The sequence below is a fragment of the Haemorhous mexicanus genome, chromosome 14 (assembly GCF_027477595.1).
Source record: "Haemorhous mexicanus isolate bHaeMex1 chromosome 14, bHaeMex1.pri, whole genome shotgun sequence".
NCBI lineage: Eukaryota > Metazoa > Chordata > Aves > Passeriformes > Fringillidae > Haemorhous > Haemorhous mexicanus.
Window position 1 is genome coordinate 2,518,011 of NC_082354.1, and position 22,631 is coordinate 2,540,641.

Consider the following 22,631-nt stretch of genomic DNA (forward strand, 5'->3'; position numbering starts at 1 on the left):
CTTAAAGAGTTGTAGGAGTGATGGGGTGGGTGATGAATGAGAGGTGGGCAATGCTAGTGGCTCCAGTCATGGCAGGACGTTCCTGTCTGGTACAAGCAAGTCTTTCAAAGCCCTTAAAATCCTCAGAACATGTAAGTGGACATTGCATTTTCAGCTAGGTTCTGGGTGTTACAAATCTGCCTTGTCCAGCTTATTGCTATGAAACCTCAGAAGCCCTGTGGAGCCAGCATGAAGCCCAGCTTTAGGGCTCTTTGGGGTACCTGCTGGTTAGCTGAGGCTGGAATGAGGACTTTTTTTCTTTTTTCAAGGTGACAGATAGAAAAATAAGGTTGATTTGTGAAGAAACTTTCTCTTTTCCTGTTGGGTTTGAACAGATGAGAGATATTCCAGAGGTGGTGACACTGTTGCCTGTTGGAAAAGGGGTCTCAGTAACTTCTGAGCCAAGAGGGGAAGTGTTTGAAAATTGGCAGCAGATTAGAAATGCTGGGGGAAAAAATCTGAACTTCTGACTTGCAGCTAAAACAGGCAGCAGTATTGTTAGTTATTCCTGGTTTTGTTTTTCCCTGTTTCTGTGTAATACAAAGAGTTACAGAAGCTCTCTGTGTAATCCCAGGCACTCCAGAGGAGTGAGTAGTGGTTGGTCATCACTTCTTGGGGTTTCTGGAAGAAACATTTTTAGGAGGAGCTTAAGAAAGCTGTGGTTTGATATCCCTTCACAGGGACCAAGCTGAAAGTATTCTGGGCAGGAGCAAGATGAGAGTGGCATGGAAGGATGGAGTGGAGCAGAGGGAAATACCAGGAGACTTCCCAGAGCAGCCATATCCCTGCTGGGAGGGCAGGGCCTGCCTGTCTGGTCCCAGAGCTCTCAGGCCACAATCCCAGCGCTCTCCCAGCTCAGCTGTGTGAGCAGGAGATGCCCTAAGTCCCAGCTCAGCTGTTGCAGCTTTCTAACATGACCAAGAAACTTAAATATGGTGCTTGAGATAACTGCAAGGAAACCTCCCCCGAGTTCCCGTGGAGCGTGGCGATTAGCACACGGCCTCTGGGCTGCTGAGGCTTCCTCTGGCAGGGAGGGCTGGCTGCCTCCCGGGCAGGGGCTGGAGCAGAGGGCAGGGAAAGCACACAGCCCCTCCTGGATTCTGGACACCTCCTGCACCCCAGGAACTCCCGCTGCAGGTTTGGCAGTGCATGGCCATCGGGTGGTGCCACCAAACCCAGAGCAAAGGGAGGCTGAAGGAGGGATCTCCTGGGCAGGAACAGCCTTGGAGAGTCTGGCAGCTGCTCCAGTAACAAATGACCTGAGATACCCCAGGGATTTGCTCGCCTATCTCCCATCAGGGAGCGGCACTCTGAAACACTTTACCGAAAATAAACATGGAAGAGGAGTAACTTCAGCCTGAGCGTGACAGCAGCAGCAAACTGCAGCCTCTTATTGTTTTAGGGCTCAGTCCTTCTCTTTGCTGGCACCTGTTTCTCAGGACAGTCACTGGCCCTGCTGCCTCCACTCCAGGCTGCTCTGATGAACTGTAGGATTTGTATTTCAAGGGGAGTGCTCAACCACAGGCAGGAGAAGGTGCTGCCAGGACAGGGTGGCTTGGCCAGGCCAGCTGCTCTGAGCAAGTTCCCAGCAGTTTTACAGTGTGTGAGCAGAGTGGGGCAGAAAGCATTTCCCAAACAACTTAAACATTACCCCAAGAAAAGCATAAAAGTGCCTGTTCCCACAGAGGCTCCTGTGGGGAGAGGGTGTGAGAAACGGAGGCTGGTGCAGCACAAGGGATGCTGGAGTGGGATTTAGGGGATGATCTGTACATTGGTTCTGTCAGTAAGTAAATCTGTTTAGTTATCTGCAATTAATGCACCTGGTTTTTGCTTTCCTGGTCTTGTCTTTTAAAATTCAAATGTCTTTGGGCAGGAGCTGAATGTTGATGTAGGCAAGCAGTTTGATAGGATTTGATTCTGATGCTTTAAAGGAAATACATTGCAGCAACATTTAACAAAAGCAGATGCAGAAAAGTAGAAAAGCACATCCCTGATAGTTGTTTTCAGACCCATCCCAAATTCTCATGTGTTCTGGGAACTTGTGAAACAGTGGAGATAAAATGTTTTGAAGAATTGGAAGAACAGTAGAGGTCAAAACAAATTGTCACTGGGAAATGCATTACTCCATTCATGCTGCTGCAGCTCTGGAGTCACAGTGCCATGCTTGTTCTGAGACATGAGACATGGAGTAAAAGATGACATGGAGGTTTCACTAGGTTTTGGACAGTTTCATTTTCCATGACTCAGCTGAAGTGAATTATCCTCCTCCAACCTCTAAAAACACCTCAGCATCCCAGTAGAGAAACTGCTGCTGCAGGAGGTCAGGCATAGCCCCAGGAGTTGTCTTTGAGCATTTCCAGTAGCTTGAGAAGATGTTTAGATGGAAGGCAGCTTTGATACCATGTATTTTGCAATTCCAGCCTTCCATCAGGGTTCCAGACTGGCTGGTGTGTCCATGGATGGGGTTTGTGGGTGATTTGATACCTCCTTTGGAGTTCCATGAGGAAAGGCTGCAAAATGGGCAACTGAATTCATATTTCAGGTATCAGTTTGGGGTTTTGAGGACCCAGAAGCAAGTGTCAGGTTTATTTCTGGCAGAGAGATAGGGTGAGGTCCCTGCTTGTCCCAGGGCCGTGACCAGGAGCATCTCGGAGCCTCTGGGCTCGTGTCTCCCTCGCAGTGACAGAGCAGAGGCTTTCACTGCAGTCTTTCTGTGCCCTCTGCTGGCTTGCTTGGGAAATATGAGGTTATTCTGATGGACCAGAAAGCCAAATCTTTTCCTTGGGGCTCAGAATTTTATCTCCAAAGGGTTTGCAGGCTGCAGCTTGCTTCTGGCTGTTCTGCACCAGTCCCCAGTTGGGTTTGTGAGGCTGTTCTCTGGGGGAATTAGGATTGCCAGAAGTGTGCAAATGAGATTTCTACAGGCTTGTCAGCCTTGGCAAAAGCTGTGTGTCCCATAGGATGAAGTGCCAGGCTGATGGGATGCTGGCTTTGCTTTCAGGGCTCTGTAAGGGGCCGTGTGCTCAAACTCCTGAGTCACTGCAGATGTTTCCCCGGAGCAGGTGTTGAGGTTGTTCCTCCGAGTCCTGGCCTCGGATCCAGACTGTCCCACTGCCACAAAGGCTGTCCTTGGTGCAGAGTGTGCTGCTGCTCCGAGTGGCCCACATGGATATGGGTGCTGTCAGGGCCTCAGGAGGTTGTTTGGGTTCCTGTGCCATCAGTGCTCCGTGTGGGAAAGCAGGAGCCTCTCGCTGCGGTGGGTCCGACTGGAAGCGCAGCATTGCTGATTTGCCTGCATGTGCGCATGCCAGGGGGTGGGTTTGCAGATCTGCTGCCTGATAGCTGGGGCAGAGCTCAGATCCTCCCACAGCTTTGGGGTTTGGCTTTAGTGCAGCTCCAAGTGCCTTTTCACAAAGGAAAAGTTCCCTTTTTTATCTGTGTTTGTGGAGAAATTGCAGGTGATGCCCACAGTGACTTTTGGCTTGAGATTGGTTCATTGTGGGAGGACCTGCAGAGATGGGATTGCTGAGTGGATTTATCCCTTTCCTCCCACTGCTGAATGACACTGACCAGGAAACAGTATCTGGGAGAGATGATCTTCAGAGCTTTCTTCATCTCCTGGTTATTCAGCTTCTGGGTTGTGTCTCAGCCTGCTGTAACAAAAGACTTTATAGTCCTTCCAAATTAAGAATTAGTACTTCACTTTCTAAATCTTGCTGTTGCCAAAAGAGTGCTGTATTCATGTCTGCAGCGAGGTGCAATTTACTTGCAGAATGAAGATTTTGGGTATTTATGGCTTTTAATATGGTTGTGTCTGACAATCATTTTATTTTTAGAGGAGACAAAACCTCTAAAGCCTGTCTTCAAGCTGTGCAGATTCTTGTATTCATAATAACCAGGAGGTGCTAGCAAAATCTTGAATTAAAGCCTATATTTAGTGCTGTCTGTAGTGGGGTAGGGTTTTTTGGGAAGCGTATTTTTAACATCATCAGGGAAAGGCAGGTTGAGTTTGCAAAGCTGATAGGCTTTGCATGTATATAGAGCCAGCCATGGAACACATGGATAATTCAGATTTCCACATGTTTTCTTTAAACACATGCTGTGTCTTTCCTTCATCCCATTCCCAGCTTCAAAAGTGAAACCAGGGCGTCAGAGTAGGGATGGGAAGGGGCACCTCTGGGCCTTGCTGGCCTTATGCTAGAGGGACTCTGTGTTGAAAATTCCCTGGATGGAAGGTTTTCTTTGGCTTTTACTCCCTCCCAGCTGCTTTCCAGCCAAGAGAAGTGTACTGGCTCACTGGATATGATGCTGGTGCTGGGAGATGGAGCCTTAATTCATCCGCAGCTTTCTTCTGGGGTAATTACAGCCTGTCTGCTTTGTTCTTCATCTGTAAATGAAAATAACAGCACATCAGTGAAAATGAGCTGCTGGAGTCTTGAGTATGGATCCACCAAGCCATCCCAGGCACCCAGTTATTAGCAGGCTCCTGGAAGTGTGACAGATGTGTCTGTGATTGAGCCTAGAAACCTCTTGGAGAGGAACACCTCCTGTTTGCTTCCCTTGACCTTTTTCAAATGATTTTTCTTCTGATTTCTTGACTCTTAAGATTATACACAAGGCTTCCATGGTGTCACATGTCACAGAGAATAAAATGAAAAGTAGGAATTTGAATTGTGATGTTTTTAAAAAGAACATTCAATTCTGCAAAATGTCACGGTACAGTTGTCATTTTCAGGAATTTTTCCTCCTGGAATAGAATAATAAAAGTTGGAGTGAGGAAAACACCAACATTTTTCCCCACTTAGCTGTAAATGCTGATTCTTTGGATTAGTGTTACCAAGCATTAAGGTATAACTGAGGTATTTGACCATTTTATGGGTGCTTCAATCAATTGCAACTGTTTTATTCAAGTAAATATTTTGTAGGCTGTAGATGCAAGGACATGTCTGGTTAGCTGTTGCCATCAGTGAGCTGCCAACCTGTTTGGCTGCTCTTTGCTGCTCCTTGGAAGCAGCCAGGCCTTGCTGGTGTGGGATCCTCAGCACCAGCTAATTCCTTCCCTGTGTCTGCTCCTGCTGGGGCTCTGGAATGGGAGAGCAGCTTTACCCCCAAAATGCAGAGCAGCAAGGGGGTCTCCATCAGGGTCACTCCCAGAAGTTCCTGGGACACTCAGTGCCACTGGAAGTGTTGGGCTCAAAGCTGTCCAAGGTCTGAGCCCCCTGCAATGGGGGCTGCACACCAGGGCCAGCGGTCAGAAAATCACCAGGTGCAGACTGCAGCGAGCTGTGCTGTGGTACTTCTGTGTATTATTGTATGTCCTGTGCTTGCTTTGCCTGAGATTTGAGTGCTGTTGATAAAACTGTCCTGTGCCCCTTCTCTTGGCAGCCGACGTCTCCCCCTGCGCAGCCGTCTCCGCAGGCAGAGCCCTTCAAGGCGCTGGTGGAGCGCTGCCGCTCGGAGCCGCTCTCGCAGAGCACCCCCATGGGGCTGGACCAGCTGGGCGGGCGCATGCAGCACCTGCTCCGCAGGCGTGGTGAGTGCTCTTCTCTCGTCTCTTCTTCTCTCTTCTTCTTCTCTTCTTCTCTCTTCTTCTCTCTTCTTCTCTCTTCTTCTCTCTTCTTCTCTCTTCTTCTCTCTTCTTCTCTCTTCTTCTCTCTTCTTCTCTCTTCTTCTCTCTTCTTCTCTCTTCTTCTCTCTTCTTCTCTCTTCTTCTCTCTTCTTCTCTCTTCTTCTCTCTTCTTCTCTCTTCTTCTCTCTTCTTCTCTCTTCTTCTCTCTTCTTCTCTCTTCTTCTCTCTTCTTCTCTCTTCTTCTCTCTTCTTCTCTCTTCTTCTCTCTTCTTCTCTCTTCTTCTCTCTTCTTCTCTCTTCTTCTCTCTTCTTCTCTCTCCTCTCTTCTCCCATGCTCTAGAACCATGGTGAGTGCCTCTTGTCTGCCAGTTTTACTTTTTTGGTGTCACCCAGGCTGCAGAGCCAGCCAAGGGCTGCAGGGGTGGAAAAGACAGGAATGTGGTTTGCATCCGTGCTGGTTACATCCCTGACACCAGGTGAGGGAGCTCTGAGAGCCACATGCTGAGGAGTTTCTTGCTGCCTAATAGGATCTTCTTGTGTACAGTGTGTTTATGAAATAAGGCTGTTTTCTCTCTCTGATGTCTCTGAACACAGTCCCCATAATCTGGTTATAAGAGGATGAACAGGAGCAGGCACGTGAGGTGTAAAGCTGTTCAGCAGCTGCTGTGTGAGTTTATATTTGGCGGTTTTCTCCTGGATTTCTGTCCTCTAAGAATCCTCTGTGGTGAGTACTCACTGAGTACTCACTGTTTGGAGGTGGTGAGTGATGATGGATACTGAGATCACAACTCAAATCTGATGTTTGTTTGGAAACACAAGAAGTGAAGGGTTTTTTCCTCTTGTGCTTGGGTACTTTTCATGATGAAGGAAGGAGTCTCATGAACCAAAGACTGGGATGACCTCTCTGCATTTGTCCTGCTCACAGTGACACCAGAGAGAGCACCATGGAATGTATTTGCTGGCAGGTAAATTGGCTGATGGCTGAATAGATGACATCATTTTCTGAACCTCCTAATTAAAAAGATTGATAATGAGAGAAAGGAAATGATTTCCTGAAGGGCCACTGCTGGCACGAAGGATCCTGTGATTTAGTGTTGGGTGAGCAGGGAAGCTCTGCCAGGCTGTGCTGGCATCGCTCGGGAGCACTCTGGGGATCCAGGCAGCTGATGGATGGTGGCAGCACATCAGGGTTCAGAAGAGCTGGGGAGGACAAGGCCAATTAGCTGCCTGTGCTGTTAATTGATGGCTCTGCTGCTGGGTGCAGTGGTTCCCAGCACAGGGGGTCACACAGCCCCTCAGAGTGAGCCCTCCCTGTTTGCACGCTGCTCCATCCATCGTCTCCTCCTGCTGGAACCAGCACCGTGCTGCAGCCTGGCTCTCCAAGAGTCTCCAAAGTGAAACGTGGGCTGCTAAAAATAGCAGCAGGCTGCCTGCATCAGCATTGAGGAAATAGGTCTCAGTGCAATCTCTCTCCCAACAATGCTGGAAGAAAATCAGGATGGCTGCCCAGGCAGCCTGCAGCAGCATCCCAGCCCTGCTGCGCTCTGGCCTGGGCAGGGCAGAGCCCCCACCTGCTTGGTTTGGGGGCGTCCTCTCTCCCAAAGCCTGGAATCATTTAGTCTGGTTTCAAGCCCCTCAGGACTGACACAGTCTGAAACCTCTGCCTAGTGAGAGGTACATCAGGAGATAGAAATTGAGCATTGTGCATCTTTTAGGGAAGAATTCCAGAACGTGGCTATTTTCTGTAGATCCTTGGTCCATGACTGGGATGAGGAGCCTCCAGGTGCTGGAAACACCTGTGGGGGTGCATGTACCACATATGTGCACTGTCTGGATCACATGTACCTCTGCCAGCAGCTGCTCTGGGGGTGCCAGTGGTGCTCAGCTCTGTTTCCTTCCCTCCAGCCCAGGGGATGTAAAGAGCCTGATGGAAGAAGGGACTAAAATCTAAGCTTGCTAAATGTGGGAGGGAAAGCTCTGGTCTCATACAGTATGGCAGCTTCACCCCAAAAAAGAGAGAGATAGGATATGGAGCTGAGAATTTCAGTTGACGGGAAAGGTAGAGCTCATTTGCCTCTTTTTCACAAGCTGCTGTGTGCCTGTGTAGTGCCATCTGCAAGGCCAGGCTGGGGTCTGGTGTGAGTGGTATCACACAAAGCTAGAGCAGAACTGCATCTATGAGGGCTTGGTCTGAAATGCTGGGGGTGAGAACCAGCCCAGTTTCCTTAAAAAAAGCCAGCTTTTATGGCCTTACCCATTTCTGGTTTGTGTGTAAACTGGAGGAGCTGTTTCTTTTCCGAGGCCTGGAAAGGTCCAAGGTGCACTCACCTATGGACCACGGTGAGTGTGCAGCTGGGATTGCTGCTGGAGCAGTTGGGACCCAGGGAGCTGCTGCCCTGGGCACACTGGTGCAGGCTGATGAGGGTCTCCTGCTCCTGGAGCTCCTGGCAGAACATCCTGGCTCCACACCCAGTTGGGCTGACCCCACGTTGGGATGTGGCTCCTGTCTCTGCCTTTTTGTAGTATCCAAGCTGCACTATTTCTCTCGCATCCCAAAAGCACTGAATAAAGCACCTAAATATACTCTGTGCTCTTTTTTTCTAAAGGAGAGGTTGAATGAGTCTCTTGCAAACAATTTTGTTTCTTTCATTTAAAAGAACAGCCTCCGCCCCCAGCCTGAGCTAAAGCACAGCATTTATCTTTTGTCATTCCTTTTTATTTTTTTTGTTCCTGTGGATTTTCTGCTGGCAGCTGAGAACGAGCAGGCTTCAAAGACCCTGAAGGTGCGCGGGAACTGCAGGAACGGCGGCCGTCGATGGAACCTCTTCAAGCCTGGAGCTGAGAAGCTGCAGATCAGTCGGGTAAGGAACTGTGTGGAACATGCCCCTGCCTGCTGCAGGGCTGGGATTTGCCTGCACTGGGCTTTGTGTTTAGAACAATATGCCTGACTAACAGCTTCCTCAGTCCCCGGGTCCTTCAGCCACAGATGGGGATGGTTTTGGTTTGGTGTTATTTTGTAGCAATAGAAGCTCAGGTGCATTGTCTTTTCCCCGAATCAGTGTCCCTTCAATGTGCAGCACAGGCTGTTGGGCTGTCACTGGGCCTCCTGTGCCTGTGGCTGAGTGCTCCTTGCAGGTGGAGGGAACTGTGACGTTTCTCATCGCCTTCAGATGTGCTCCCTGGTTTTGATGGGTTTATTTTTTCTCCTTCCTTTTTTAGCCCTGTGTCCTTTGGGTTTGGTGCTGCTCCCAGCACCATCTTGGTGACAAATTCATGTCACTGCTTCTTTCCCAAAGTGTTTTGCAAATATAGGCACAATCCACTTGTTTCTTTTTTGGTGAATGATGCTTCTAGTGGGGGAAGTAAAAGCTGTTGTGGGCCTGGGGACGTTCATCTTTTTCTCTGGGAAAAAATCAGAAAAGATGGCAAAAATGGTATAATTTGTTTGATATGTTTCCTTGCTTGGGGTGTGGGTTGTTGTTTTTTTTTTTTTTTTTTTTTTTTTTTTTTTTTTCCCCTGTGCCCTGTGTTTGAGGTCTGGAGACTTTGGTTTTTTTCATGGTCTTTTTTTGGATTTGTACTGCTCAGGAGTGTGAGTTTCACTGGTACCCAACAGATCCAGATTGTCCCAAACCCAGCAGATTTCCCAGCCTGCAGTGTGATGCAGGCAGTTTTCTACTAAGTATGGCAGAAGAAGTTTAGCTCTTGTTGTTCCTCTAGGGCACAGGAACAAAGGATGGTCTGGGAGCCAGGAATTTCCCTGCTGGAGTGGAGAGGGGAACTGACCTTCTCTTGTGTCTCTGTGGCTCTTTCCCACCCCACTGCTGTCCTTCCTCACCAGACCTTTCTTGTATTCCTTTCCCCTTTGGTATTTGATGAGCTGCCTTCCTGAAATGTCATTTCCAGGGGTTCTTGGCCTCTGTGCTTTTCCATCACAGGAAGTTGGCAGTGAGTGATGCTGACTTCTCCACCCTCCTTGTGTTGGGTGTTGTTTTCCAGGGAACACGTGCAGGGATGGACTGCTGGATTTTTGGTCACTTTTGACTTTCTGGGATTCCATCTTGCATCACTTCTGTTTTCTTTGCTGAGTTTTTGTGGGCTGAGGTACAAAGGCAGAGGAGAGATAGACAAGGAGTTCAGCTCTTCTTTTTCTCTTCCTTCCCTTTGGGTCCTATCTCGCTGCTGAGACATGAACTGCTCCTTTCAACTCAGGAAAGCTGTTCTGGTTTCAGACAAGCTGAACATCTAAAGCTTTGAACAAAGTTTTCCTGGAAGATGAAATGATCCCTGTCCAATAAAGCTGTTTGTCCTTGGGGCCAGGATAAAGGCAGGTGACTGCAGAGCAGTGAAATATCCTGTTGTGCAGTGTGCAGGGGCTGCCTTGGAGTGTCTCAGGTGTGTTATCCATGAGCTGTGTCCCTGTTCAGGGTCTGGTACTGACCAGTGCATCGATGGATTTGGTCCTTAATTAGTCACTTTATTACACCTTAGTTAATCACTATTAATCCTTTAAGAGGAGCCTTGCAGCTTTCATAGCTGTCCTGGAGGCCCTCCTGGAAGCCAAGCTGCTGTTTTGACACAAAATTGCTCCTGAGTTATCTGTGCCTTGAGCATCCTAAAGCCAGGCCTGTTTCAGATTTCAAACAGAGCCTAGATTGCATCAGAGACCCTTAGAGAAGCTGTGGAAAACTGAAACCTCAGCAAACAAACACCCTGCTGAAGTTTGGGAAAGGTTAGCTAAGAAACTGCTTCTCCTGTGGTGATGGTTGGGAGGGATGTGGAGCTGGAAAGGGAAGTGAGCTGCTCATGCCCCCAGAGATCTGTGGGTGCTGTTTGGCTCAGACATGGCCATGCCATGTGCCCCCCTGAGGCAGAGAATTGGCTTTAGGGAGGTCTGTTCAGCTTCTTTTTAAATCCTGGCAAGCAGGCAGCTCTGAAACCTTTGGTTTATAAACCAGAGGTGCTGTGCAAGTGCTGCAGGAGCAGGATACAGAAATGTGGTTCACAACAGCAGTGCTGGAAAAAAAAATCTGCTATCACCTCTGCCCCAAGCTCAATGAAGATCTACAGGGCTGCACATCACCTCTTGGCCAGAAAGAAGTTTCTGCTCTGGCAAATGTGTATTGGGGTGAGATTTGTGGGTCTGAGTGTCTCTGGTCAGGTGCTTTCATTGACAGCTGACACCAGGGAGGTGGCAGAGCAGTGCAGAAAGGAGGGATTTACACTTCCAAGAAAGAGTGTCTGAAATCTGGGCACAAGCTGGAGAAGTTTTTTATGGAGTAGATAAGGTTATTGTTCCACTTTGGAGGTGGGAATAAGAAACTGAAGCACTGGAGGGTGATACATGTGAAGCCATGCAATATTTTTTTTTATTTCTCTCCTAATTTAAGAAGCAAGTAAAAATAAATAAGGTCAGACTTTTAACAGTTTTCAGTCTTTAATTTTTTTTCCCAGAGCACACTCTTCAGCCTGGAGAAGACTCTGTGTTGAAGCACTTTATGTGCAGAGCATTTTGGTTTAGCACTTAGGTCCCTTAAAGCCTTTGCTTTTATGGGAGCAGTTTGGCACAATCAGGACCAACCTGCAGGAGACCTCAAGGTGCCCTGAAGTGCAGGCTTTGCTGCAGCAGAGATCTCAGAGTGCCCTGCAAGGCTGCCCTGACAGGACCCTCAGTATCTCTCCTGCCTCTGATTTCCCCTCAGGCAAGTCCTGCCAGCTGGGATGTGGCTGGTCCTTGGAGCAAGGGGAGCAGTGAGTTCCCTTCTGCAGCCCCAGAGCAGTGCTGGGAGATGTTTGATGGTCTGAGTGTCAGAGGCAGAGGGTGACAGTCCCACCCTGACCCAAATCACTGGCCTCTGCTGCCCCTTTGAGGGAACTCTTTGCTTCTTCTTAGCTGCCCAGTCAAAATCATCTCACCTTTTCCAGACAGGTGCTCTGGGGATGTGCTCCAGGAGGAATCACAGAACCACCAGGATGGAAGATCTTTTAAGATCACTGAGTCCAACCCATGCCCTGACACCACCTCAACTAAACCATGGCACTGAGTGCCACATCCAGTCTTTTTTTAAAAGAAGGGAGATTCAGCCCTTCTGGAACAGGAAGCCTCTTCTCAGTGTGTGTTAATTCTCTCTCTTACCTGAGAGTTTTAATTTCCAGCCTTTAAAGATGACTGCAGCCATTCCTGTCCTCTTCTCCTTCCCTCCCTTCCTGCCCTGTGTACTTGTGTACAAGGGACTAAAGCCCAAATTTATACACTGGAGGAAGTCACTGTTAATTAGCTAGACTGGAAACTTTGCATGAGAGGAGCTTCTTTGACATCCCCTATTCTAATAATAGGCAGGCCTGCTGTGCAGAGGTGTTGAATATTCACAAAACCCAGCCCCCAGCCTGTCCCTTCTCCTTTGGAAGTCAGGAGCTCTTTCCAGGCCTGGTGGGGGGGTTGCCAGAGCAATGATGGTGGATGTGCCAGTCTGCAGCTCCCCAGAGCTAAATCCCCACTGCCTGTGTTTATGAGGAATAGGAAATTCAGGCAACGTGCAGCCTGCAGGAGAACAGAGTGAAGGGGAAGTTGATTTGGGTGAGAATGCTGCTTGATATTCAGGGCCAGCTCTCCTGCCTGCTATTTTTATCCTCTCACATAGTGCTGAGTGGGCAGTTTGGGCAGAGGGGGGATTTTTTTCCCTCTGCCAAGTGTCCTGCCCTGTGTTCCTGTGTACTTGGGCAGGAAGGGGGCTGTGCTGGGGCTCCTGGGCTGCAGCATCCTGGGATGTGATCACAGCCAGATTTTGGAGCCCCTGTGTCCCTGGGAACAGGCTGGGAGAAAAGCACAGTCCTGAGGCTTTCCTGGTGCTAATTAGTTTAAATATCAGTGTGGTGCTACAAGAGGTTTATGTGCACGTATGGAGGGCTGCCAGGAAAACAAATCCTCATTGAATCTCTCTTCCCTCATCTTAAACATTGAGTATTTCTGCTGGCAGGGTTTGTCTGAGCCATATATTTTGGGCAGGGCTGCTTTATATCTTGATAAAACTATTCAGTTGCTCTACTTAGCAGTGCTCTGAAGTCTTTATGGAGTTTTTTTTTTAAATATATTTAGCCATTTATAAATGTTTTTTGCAAGTTCTGAAAAACTCAGTGTGCTGTTGTTCAAATAAGTCAAAATTGGCTTGCTCATTTGAGGGGGAAACAGGGATTGAGCTTCAGAATATTGCAGTGCTGTGATCCAGCCCCATGTGTCTGCATGAGGAGTGCCCAGGCAGGGTCCCTGCACCCCTGGCTGCAGCACTGCAGCCTTTTCAGCACCTGAGCTGTGTCTGATGTGCTGGGTCTGGCAGCTGGGCAGAGCAGGCAGAGCTGAGTGTGAGCTGCAGCTCAGGCCTGAGCCCATTTGCATCCCTCTCGCATGCATGGGCCTGCTCTGGGCTCCCTCCCCAGGGACTGCCATGGGGAGCAGTGCAAAGCACACAGCAGGAAGCCTGGAACTAGAAATGAGAGGTATTGCCACCCTTACCCTGCTCTGGAAGCCTCCTGTCCGTGTGTGTTAATTCTCTCTGTCTAATTTCCAGCCTTTAAAGATGACTGCAGCCATTCCTGTCCTCTGCTCCTTCCCTCCCTTCCTGCCCTGTGTACTTGTGTGTCACAGACATGTTTTCTGAAAAATCCTTTTGCCAGGATCTTTTCTCCTGAGAAGCTGGGAAGCTTCAGCTTCTTCATGTTTTGGAATGTGGTTTGGAGAATTGTTTACCCAGCACGTGGAATTGTTTTTACTTGATGACCAGTGACAGCCACCTGTGTTGAGGCTGTGAGCAGTCACAAGATTTTATTATCATTCCATTCCTTTCTTTTTTAGCCTTCTGATGAAATCCTTTTCCTCTCTATTCTTTTAGTATAGTTTTAGTATAGCATTTTCTTTTAATATAATATATATAATGAAATAATAAATCAGCCTTCTGAAATATGGAGTCAAGATTCTCATCTCATCCTGGGACCACCACACTTGTGTACAAAGGACTAAAGCCCAAATTTATACGCTGGAGGAAGCCACTGTTAATTAGCTAGACTGGAAACTTTGCATGAGAGGAGTTTCTTTAACATCCCCTATGCTAATAATAGGCAGGGCTGCTGGGTGTTTAGAAAATCATTCAGAAGTGCTGTGGTTTTGTGCAGAGCAGGGCTGGGGGCCATAACCCCTGGTGACTTGGGTGTTGCTCCAGCAGTGCCATTACCCAGGTGTCCCCCAGCACTCCTGGGGACAAACAGGGCTTCAGGGACTCTGAATCTTGCAGGAAAGAGAGGTTTGAAATGGCAAACGGTCACCTTTGAGTTGTGGGTTTCTGTGCTGGGCAGCACAAGAGAGATTTGAAGTTCCAGACTCCTGAGCCCTTCAGCAGTTATGTATAAGTCTCTATTAAGAAGAATCTCAGCTTCCAGTTGGTGATGGTTTTTATAGTGCCATTGAACCTCGGGGTGGCTCTGTGCAGCTGCAGGTGGTAGGTACTGCATCCTACATGGCATTAACTGTGTGCAGTGGTGACTGTACATAACCACTTCTATACTTCAAATGGAGCTCTCAGCCTAACTTTAAATAGCACTTTGGAATGGCTCCTTTTTCCTATTGCTCAGTAGTTCCACCTTGATTGCTCTGCTCCAAGTCATTACTCAGCTCTGTCACCGTGTTTCACTCTGGGATATGCTTTATACAAAAGAAGCTTTAATGTAAACTCAATTTGTGTTGCATTGCTAAAACCTTAATGACATTTTGCTTGGCAGCAGTATAGACTCTGTGGTTTGCCCTTCCCCAGTGCACTGTGTTCCCAATAAACTAAAGGCCGTGGTAGGTGTAGCATGAAAAATCCCTGAGTAAATAATGGAACAAATGCTTTTGTAGTGCTTCCTGAGCCCTGGCTGTGCTCCTGATTCCAGGCCACCCTGGTGTCACCAGTGTGTAGCTGAAAAGGAGCTAAATTTGGGAAGGACAGGCAAAAGCACAGGTCAGAGCTCCAAAATGTCTTCTGTAGCTTCTGCATCAGGTTTGAGATGCATCCCAGAAGTGCTGCTTAGGCCACAAGGTGGATGGATACACCCAGGTCACCAGGGGAAGGTGGGGTGTGGTTGTGTGTGGCTCCCTGGACTCTGAGGTGAGCTCTGGGTGCTTCACAGCCTGACATGGCCCAGGGCAATTCCCCTGGGATCCTGGAGAGGCAGGAGCATCCTGCTCCTGTGAGGAGCTCTGTGATCCCACAGTGTCCAGAGCACTGGTTTGGCTATGTTGATGACCTGGAAGGAACATCTGGGACTGTCCCCTTTGCTGTTCACCCCAGCTGCTCAATGGGATGATCCTCATGCAGTTTGGAGGGGATGTGTTCATAAACCCCAAATCCAGAGCACCTGCACACACTGCTGAGGTGCTGGCACCTGAAAATTTGGGCTCACAGGGAAACTGCAGCTGCTCTGACTTTTGCTCTGCCCTTGGCATTCAAGAAGCTGAAGTGGATTTGGTAACAAGCTGTCCCTAGTACCAAAGGCAGGAATAAAGGCTCTAACTTTGTCCCTGTTTTGTCCTGCAAATTTATGGAGGGTTTCACACGTGAATTGAACTGGGATATTGACCCAACACTGTGCTTGTACTTGGAGGAGTATGAAATGAGCAGGATTAGAGGCTGCAGAGGGGACTTGGGTGTTGTATCAGTGCAGTCCCATGGCCTGCAGTGAGCTCCTCAGTGGGTCAGGGAAAGCTTCATCTCTTCTTGGGCTGCACAGAATACAGACAATAATTCCCTTAATAAATCTCTTTCAGTCTTTAATATCTAGGGAAATATATTATCCTGTTGTCCAAAAACCTTGAGATCAGTCTTTTCTGGACAGAAATAGACATTTCATGGCAGCTCTGCTGTGCTAGGTTCAGGGAAAGGAGAGGGAATGCCAGCTTGCTGCAGTGCTGCTGTTCCCAGTGGGAAATCCCATTTCTCACCCAGAACCAAGCTAGACTGAGCAGCAGCACATGCAGGGAGCATCCTCTGGGGAGTGGGAGGCTGCAGGGATTGCACCTCTGGAAGCAGCAGCAGAGTCACAGCACAGAGGTTGTGGCCACTGGGGACCACTTTTGGGGGGCCTTTGGCCACTGGCCTTGGAGCACTCTTGCCCTCAGCAGTGGGTTTCACCTCTGAGTGTGGAGAGCTGCTTCCCAGGTGAAGCTTTTTCCTGCAAATCTCTGAGCTCAGCCAGTGCTGTCTTTGTCCCAGCTTGCTGGCACTCCTTGTGCTGGTGTCCCTTGCAGGGCTGTCCCCAGGGATGCTGTGTGTCATCTGGGGAGAGATGGGGAAGCAGAACAATTGCTGCAAGCCAGCAAGGGGCTGCTGCAAGCTGCAGCTGGAGTGGGATGCCCAGGGAACAGCTCCAGGAGGGATGAGTCCCTGTGGGATGAGTCCCTTTCCACCCCTCCTCGTGCAAGGACTTCACTAAAAGCAGGAGTAACTCCAGGGCTTTGTATGGTGCTCCTTAGCTCTGCCTCTTGACACGTTTCCAAATTTTGAGGTGGGTTTAACCTCTCCTGGAGAATCAAACCTGTCCCACTGCATTCAGGAAGGGATTTGTCTGTCTTTCACAGGGGACTTGCTGTGCTGTGGGGGTACTGGCTGTGTCTGAGCTGCTCAGATGTGGCAGTGGATGTGTCAAATCAGTGTCACCCTGGTGCTGGGAGGGGGCTGAGTTGATCAGTGAGCAGCACAGTGCAAGCAGGGCCAGGCCTGCCTTGCTGCAGGTGTTTGCCAGGCACCTGAACAGGCTGCAGTCAGAAATCTTCCAGCAAGCAGGAAAACAGACAAAGGTGAATGGAAGTGTTTGGAGCCTTCTGGTGGCAGTGATAGGATGCCCTGGCCATGCTGTGTGCTCTGGACTTGTGATGCCTTGTGAAGGCTGACTTACAACAGAGACTAGACAGAGTTAAAGAATAAAGTAGGGATTTATTAGGAAGCTTCAATAGATCTACTTTGGGCAGCACAAGAGCCCAGCCAGGTGAACCCAAAATGGTCACAAAATGGACAACCAGTCACGGGGTCTCTCACTTTTATGAGTTTTGGTCTATTAGTATATTGGACGTAATTGTCTCATTACAGCTCTAGCTCATGAAGTTTTATCTTTCTCATTTTTCTCTCTCTGGTCTACTGTTGTTCATGTTTTTGGACCTGAGATTTGGATCATTTGTCCTTGGTCCCAGCTAGAGCAGGAATTGTTCTGTCTCCCTGCTCTGTGCACAGAGCTCACCATCTCCTCATATGAAGCCCAGACCCACACACTAAAGCAGCACAGAACCTGAAAAACAGAAAAGCCCAGACCTGAGGCATGAGTGGCACAGGCAGTGCTGGCAGCAGCTGTGCTGGGGCATTGCCTTTGCCATGGAGAGGGGAGCTGTGTGTGCCACTGCTGGCTCCAGCAGCTCTGGGGATTCCCCAGGACAGGCCTGGGCTTGGCACTGGGGGAGCTTCCACCTCACAGTGACCCCCTGGAATGGCTGAGACACCAAAGCAGAGCTCTTTGAACATTTGTTTGGCATTTTGTTGCCATCAGAGCTGCTGCACTGTGTGCTGCCAGGTGTTTTTGCCTGGTGCTTGTCTGTGATTCCTGCTGGAATACAGCACAGCACAATGCTGTCCTTCCAGGGCAGGCTAAGAAAGATGTTTCTGGACTCTCCTCCCATCCCTGGCAGCTCAGGGATTTGTGCAGGTGAGAAATTCCTGCCTAGAAACGAGGAGGGAGAGCCCTTCACTGTGGCTGGGCTCTGCAGGGGTTGAGCTCCTCCTGTGACTCCCCTCATTAACCATGACCTTGGATGTCACTGACATATTTTCTGAAAAATCCCTTCACCAGGATTTTTTCTCCTGAGAAGCTGGGAAGCTTCAGCTTCTCCATGTTTTGCTACTCTAGAATGTGATTTGGAAAATTGTTTACCCACCATGTGAATTGTTTTTACTTAATGACCAATCCCAGTCCAGCTATGTCGAGATCCTGGTCAGTCACGAGTTTTTTATTAATCATTCTTTTCTAGCCTCCTGATGTCTCCTTTCTCTTTCTTTAGTGCCATTTTAGTATATAATTTTCATATCATATCACATCATAATAAATCAGCCTTCTAAGAAGATAGAGTCAATTCTCAGCTCTCACCTCACCTTGAGACCCTCACAACACCACAACAATTAATAACCACACTTGGGACTTCACACATTCATTGCTCTGGGGCTTCCCTGGAGCCAGGGAGTGTGGGAAGTGGGAAGGGAAATGTCTCAAGCCCTGTTCATGTTGGATGGAGGGTGGCTGAGGGTGAGGGATGAGGGGGAGGACAGTGAAGGGAGATGTCCCAAGTGGACCTGAGCAATAATCCTGCCCAAATGTGGAGTTCTTGCTTGGGCAGCACCATCCTGGGAGTGAAGGAAGAACCTGGTACTTCCAAAACATCCTGTGCTGAAACAAAAATGGCCAATTCCCCTGGCTCAGCTGGCTCTGCAGACTAGGGCAGTGTTCATCCCACCTTTACAGTGTTTTGCAGTGACAAAGTTCTTGTAGAAATGGATTTTGTCCCTCTTTTGCCAGGAGTTGGGACTTGGACAAGAAGAACCAGCAGTTGGATCCTTCTGTATGCAGGATTTATTTCCATCCATTCTTTCTTTGAGCCATCTCTTTCTTTTCTAAGATATCTCACATTTTATTTTTAATACTGGACAAATACCAAATATTCCTCAAGAGAGATCTGTGATTGCAGCTCAGTTCTGACAGTTGAGAATAGTCCAACCAACGTACTTGCCTCATCTGAAATGCTGCTATTTTCAGCTGTGCTTTTGTTTTTAGCCATCAGTGATAAGTTTGCATTTCCTGCAGATGATATTTTGGGTTGACGTGAATTGTTAAGGCCCCACTGTGTAAAATGGTTTTCTTCCTGTGTGACTTTGGGCTTGCCTTTTCTGGTTTCATACCCTCATCCAAACCAGAAGCAGAATTAAATCTCCACATCCCAGCTGGTCATCACTAAATAATTTGTATTACATCTTGCTGAAGCATTTTATAAGTGATGCTGCAGGAAGGCTTGTTTCCTGTTTTGTGTTTTTGGGTTTTTTTTCTTTTCCTTTCTTTTGGACTTAAGATAAAGGCAAACTGAACTTTGCAGGCACTTACTTGGAATCAGACATTTTCCAGCTATTATTTTGCAAACTATTAGAGCGGCAGATGATGAGGTGGGAACCCAGTTATGCAAACAAAGCCACGTCACTCTTGGCCAAAAATAGCTTCAGTACATGTGCAGTAAGGTGGAAAAGAAGGCCTTTGGTGTACACAGCAAACAGGGAGGGGAGGCAAGAGGGGAAGCTGCAGCTTTTTCCTTAGAGCCTCGTGTATTTTCCAGAGACAAGCAGAGTGTTGCTGCTTGTAATGCCAGTGGGATGGGAGTTATTCCCTTCCTTACAGATGAAGGGGACTGAGGGTTTGAGAGATGGCACTGTGGTCCCAGAGGTGTTGGTAATTTTAACATCCAGGTCCCAGGCGGAGCATGAAGAAATACTGAAGGAAAGTTAAAAAATGTTCCCTTTCCTTCCTCTGCTCAGCATCTCCAGCACGGGGAAAGCCTGGTCCCTGCTGTTCCCCTGGGATTCTGAGAGAGCTCTGGGGGCTGGCTTCACATCTCATGCAGAGATGCTGCCTGGGCTTGAGTCTTCATCTCCTTTCATTTCAGCCTCATCCAGCACTACAGTGCCCTAAATAATTTTGAGATCACCCCAGTGGCTGTTTGCTGTGTACAGGGATTTGCTGCCTGGGAGTTTTCTGGGTGTTTGCAGCAGGGCTGGGGTCTGGATTCCTTTACAGTGCTTCAAGTTCCTCTCCACCGGGCTTAAAATAACCTTGTGTCTTCCTTCTGTACCATCAGCACCCCAGCTCCCTTTGCAGTGATGTGGTTAATTGCAGTTTGTTATCAAGCTGTTAGGAGATGGTTTTGGGCCAGGAGAGGAGATAAAGCAGGAGTTTGGCTATGGAAAATGCAGCTGGAGGTGTGCAGATGTAGCTTCCATTGGATTAAAGCCTCCTTTTTATGAAGATTTGCAATTTCTTATCTCCCAGTACTTTTCTGGGATGAGGCAGAAGGGGGCTATAAAGTTGAGCAGAGGCTTGATGCCTTCTGTAATGGGCAGAGTGATTCCCAGGCTCATTCCCTATTCTTCACAGACAGTTTTTGTCTCAATTAGAAATGGTGTTCAAATTATCTCTGTGTTCATCCAGAACTGCAAGTGCCTATCAGAACATCTGAATGGCTTCAGCTGGGATTCTCTGTTCCTGCTCCTCCTCTTTCCAAAGGTGTATATACAGCTTTACTCCTGCCACAATTCCCAAACACAGGTTTTTATTGCTCAGGTTCCCCTCCAAGTTTTGTTACAGGCTTCAAGGTTTGCCTGGAGTGTTTCCATGCAGGATTCCTGTGCGTGTTGCTGCTTAGGTTGTACCAGTGGAATGTTGCTGAATTCCAAAATAGCTGAACATCAGCATGCACAGCTACACAGAGAGGGGAGATTAGTGCTGATTTATTGGCCTGTCAATTAAAGAGGAGCACGAGGATTCTCACTGCATGGCTGAGATGAAGTGTTGTGGTGGCAGCAAAAGATCAGCTTTCTTAACCTAGCTGTGGTTCCTATACATGTCTGTTTAATTAAAGTGCTCCTGCATCCTGCACTCCTCAACATTAATTCTGAGATGTATTTTGAACCAGTGCCAGGGGAATACATTGTTATGGCATCCTCTTTCCACTTCTATTAGCAGGAAGGGGATAATTGAGGAAATCTCACACAGATTTAATTGGGGGCTGAGGGCAGGAGCGGGGAGGGGGAGAAGCACAAGGCAGAAGTAGGTCAGAAGTTGGGTAACTCTGCCTTGGCACAGAGCAGTGAGCAGAGCTGCTGCAGGCACCGTGGGGCTGCTGCTCAGGGGGGTGCCCAGGGAATGCTGGGGTGCCACAGGAGCTGCCCCCCATATGGCTCTGTAATGTCCTGCAGGTCTGGGCACCTCTGCCAGGGTGCCAGGGGTGCTGATCCTCGGGGAGTTGTGTGGGATGGGTGAGGAGTGGGGGCTAGGGGCAGCATTTTGCAGTTTTAACTCTGATCTGGAAGGGGAACGTTTTGCTCCAGTTTGCAGCTGCCTGTGCCCAGGTGGGGAGCAGGGTCCTGGCAGGGATGAGCCCTGGGAAGCAGGGTCCTGGCAGGGCTGAGTATCCTTGAGGGGATGTGGGAGCTTGGTGTGGGAAGTGGCAGGGAAGCAGCAGAGGGGGAAGCAGCAGGGCACTGGTGAGTGGCAGACTCTGGTGACTCTTTAGCAGCTCATTTCTGGTGTTTGCCAGCCCACCCTGCAGCAGGCTGGGTGTGGGCAGGGCTGGGTTAGAGCCCCACAAGCAGCAGACAGTCACAGCAAATGGGGCTGATTTTTAATGTGATTTTGCTGACTCACTGTGTGACACAGGAAAACTCCTAATTTTGGCTGCACTTGGGCATTGCCATCCCTGGCAGGGGCAGCACAGCAGGGCCTCCACCCATCCCAGGTTCTCACACTGAGAGTTGCTGGGTACAAGATGGTTCTGGCTTGTGCCCTTGGGGCTGTGCTACTCAAGGCAGCCGTGTCCCTTGGGAATTTTTGGTGACCTGAGGGAAGCCCAGCATTGCTGGGAGGTGAACTCTGGCCCTACTGGCTGGAATCACCCAGCCTAGGAATGCTTCAGGAGCAGGAAGGGGCTGCTGCAGGATGCTCTGGGAGCAGAGGATGGCCAGGAGCAGAACTGACCTCAGGAAGAGGCATGAGAAGGGGATTTTGTCAGTCTGTCCCTGTGTGCAGGGAGGGATCAGAGCAGGGTCCAGCAATGGCACCAGAGGAGTGATCCCAGTGAGTTCCACCTGGACATGAAGAAGAAATTCTTCCCTAGGCAGGTGGTAGAGCCCTGATTGCCCAGAGAGTTTCCCTTCCTGGGCATATTCCAGAGCAGTGCTGTGCTCTGGGATGGCCCTGCTGGAGTTTCCCTCTCTGGGGATATTCCAGAGCAGTGCCATGCTCTGGGATGGCCCTGCTGGAGTTTCCCTCTCTGGGGATATTCCAGAGCAGTGCTGTGCTCTGGGATGGCCCTGCTGGAGTTTCCCTCTCTGGGGATATTCCAGAGCAGTGCCATGCTCTGGGATGGCCCTGCTGGAGTTTCCCTCTCTGGGGATATTCCAGAGCAGTGCTGTGCTCTGGGATGGCCCTGCTGGAGCAGGGAGTGGGACCAGAGCCCTATGTGGTCCCTCCCAGCTGAGATCCCATGAACCAGGAGCACTTTGCCATTGTCCCCATAACTGGAGCTGGGCTATTCCATGCTGATGCCTTTTGCAGGCCTGGCCCTGTGGTTTTGCTTCAGGCTGGAGGCAGAGCAGCCCATGGAGAGGTGTCCATGCTCTGTGTTGGCTTGGGCAAGATTGTGGCACCACTTGGGGCTGGCTCTGTTGTTTTGAGCTTGTGCAAACAGCAAATAGCAACATTTGCCCTCAAGTGCCCACGCTGCAAACACAAACACTTTCTAACAGACAAAACATGAGAAAAAAAGAGTTTTAATTACAAATCTTGACGTTGAATGTTTTTACTGGCTTTCCTGAAAGCCTCTTCCACCAGCATTGCCAAGCTGAAGCATCAACAAATAAAGTTCTGGCTTAGAGATGGGTGTAATTAGGAACTGCAAACACAGAAAAGGGTGGGGGCTATTTACCTCTGGTTTTTGAGCCTTGAGGGAGGCTCTTCTCAAGCTTTTACATCCAGTCACACAGAGGAGAAATATTTTCAGCTTGTATTAAGGTTAATAAAAACAAGAAAAATTATTCTCACAATAGAATCATGTCAGAGGCTGCTTCTCAAAGGGGCAAAGCCCTTGTGCCTCTCAGGGCTGTGGCTGCTGGGCTTCCCTGCAAAGGTTTTGGGTTTATTCCCTCCTTCCTGCTTTCTAGGATTCTCCCCCACTGCAGGGTGCTGCTGGGGTGGG

The 22,631-nt window shown here is 49.0% G+C and overlaps 1 protein-coding gene across 2 annotated transcripts in view; it reads left to right on the forward strand.

Annotated features, from left to right (window-relative positions):
* The window catches only part of ARHGEF9 (Cdc42 guanine nucleotide exchange factor 9), a 202,913-nt gene that overhangs the window by 26,372 nt on the left and 153,910 nt on the right, over positions 1–22,631 (forward strand). For both annotated transcript variants that reach the window (XM_059858909.1, XM_059858908.1), the window contains exons 3-4: positions 5,425–5,572; positions 8,360–8,469. In XM_059858909.1, coding sequence (XP_059714892.1) covers positions 5,425–5,572; positions 8,360–8,469 — 258 coding nt within the window. The remainder of the gene's footprint in view (positions 1–5,424; positions 5,573–8,359; positions 8,470–22,631) is intronic.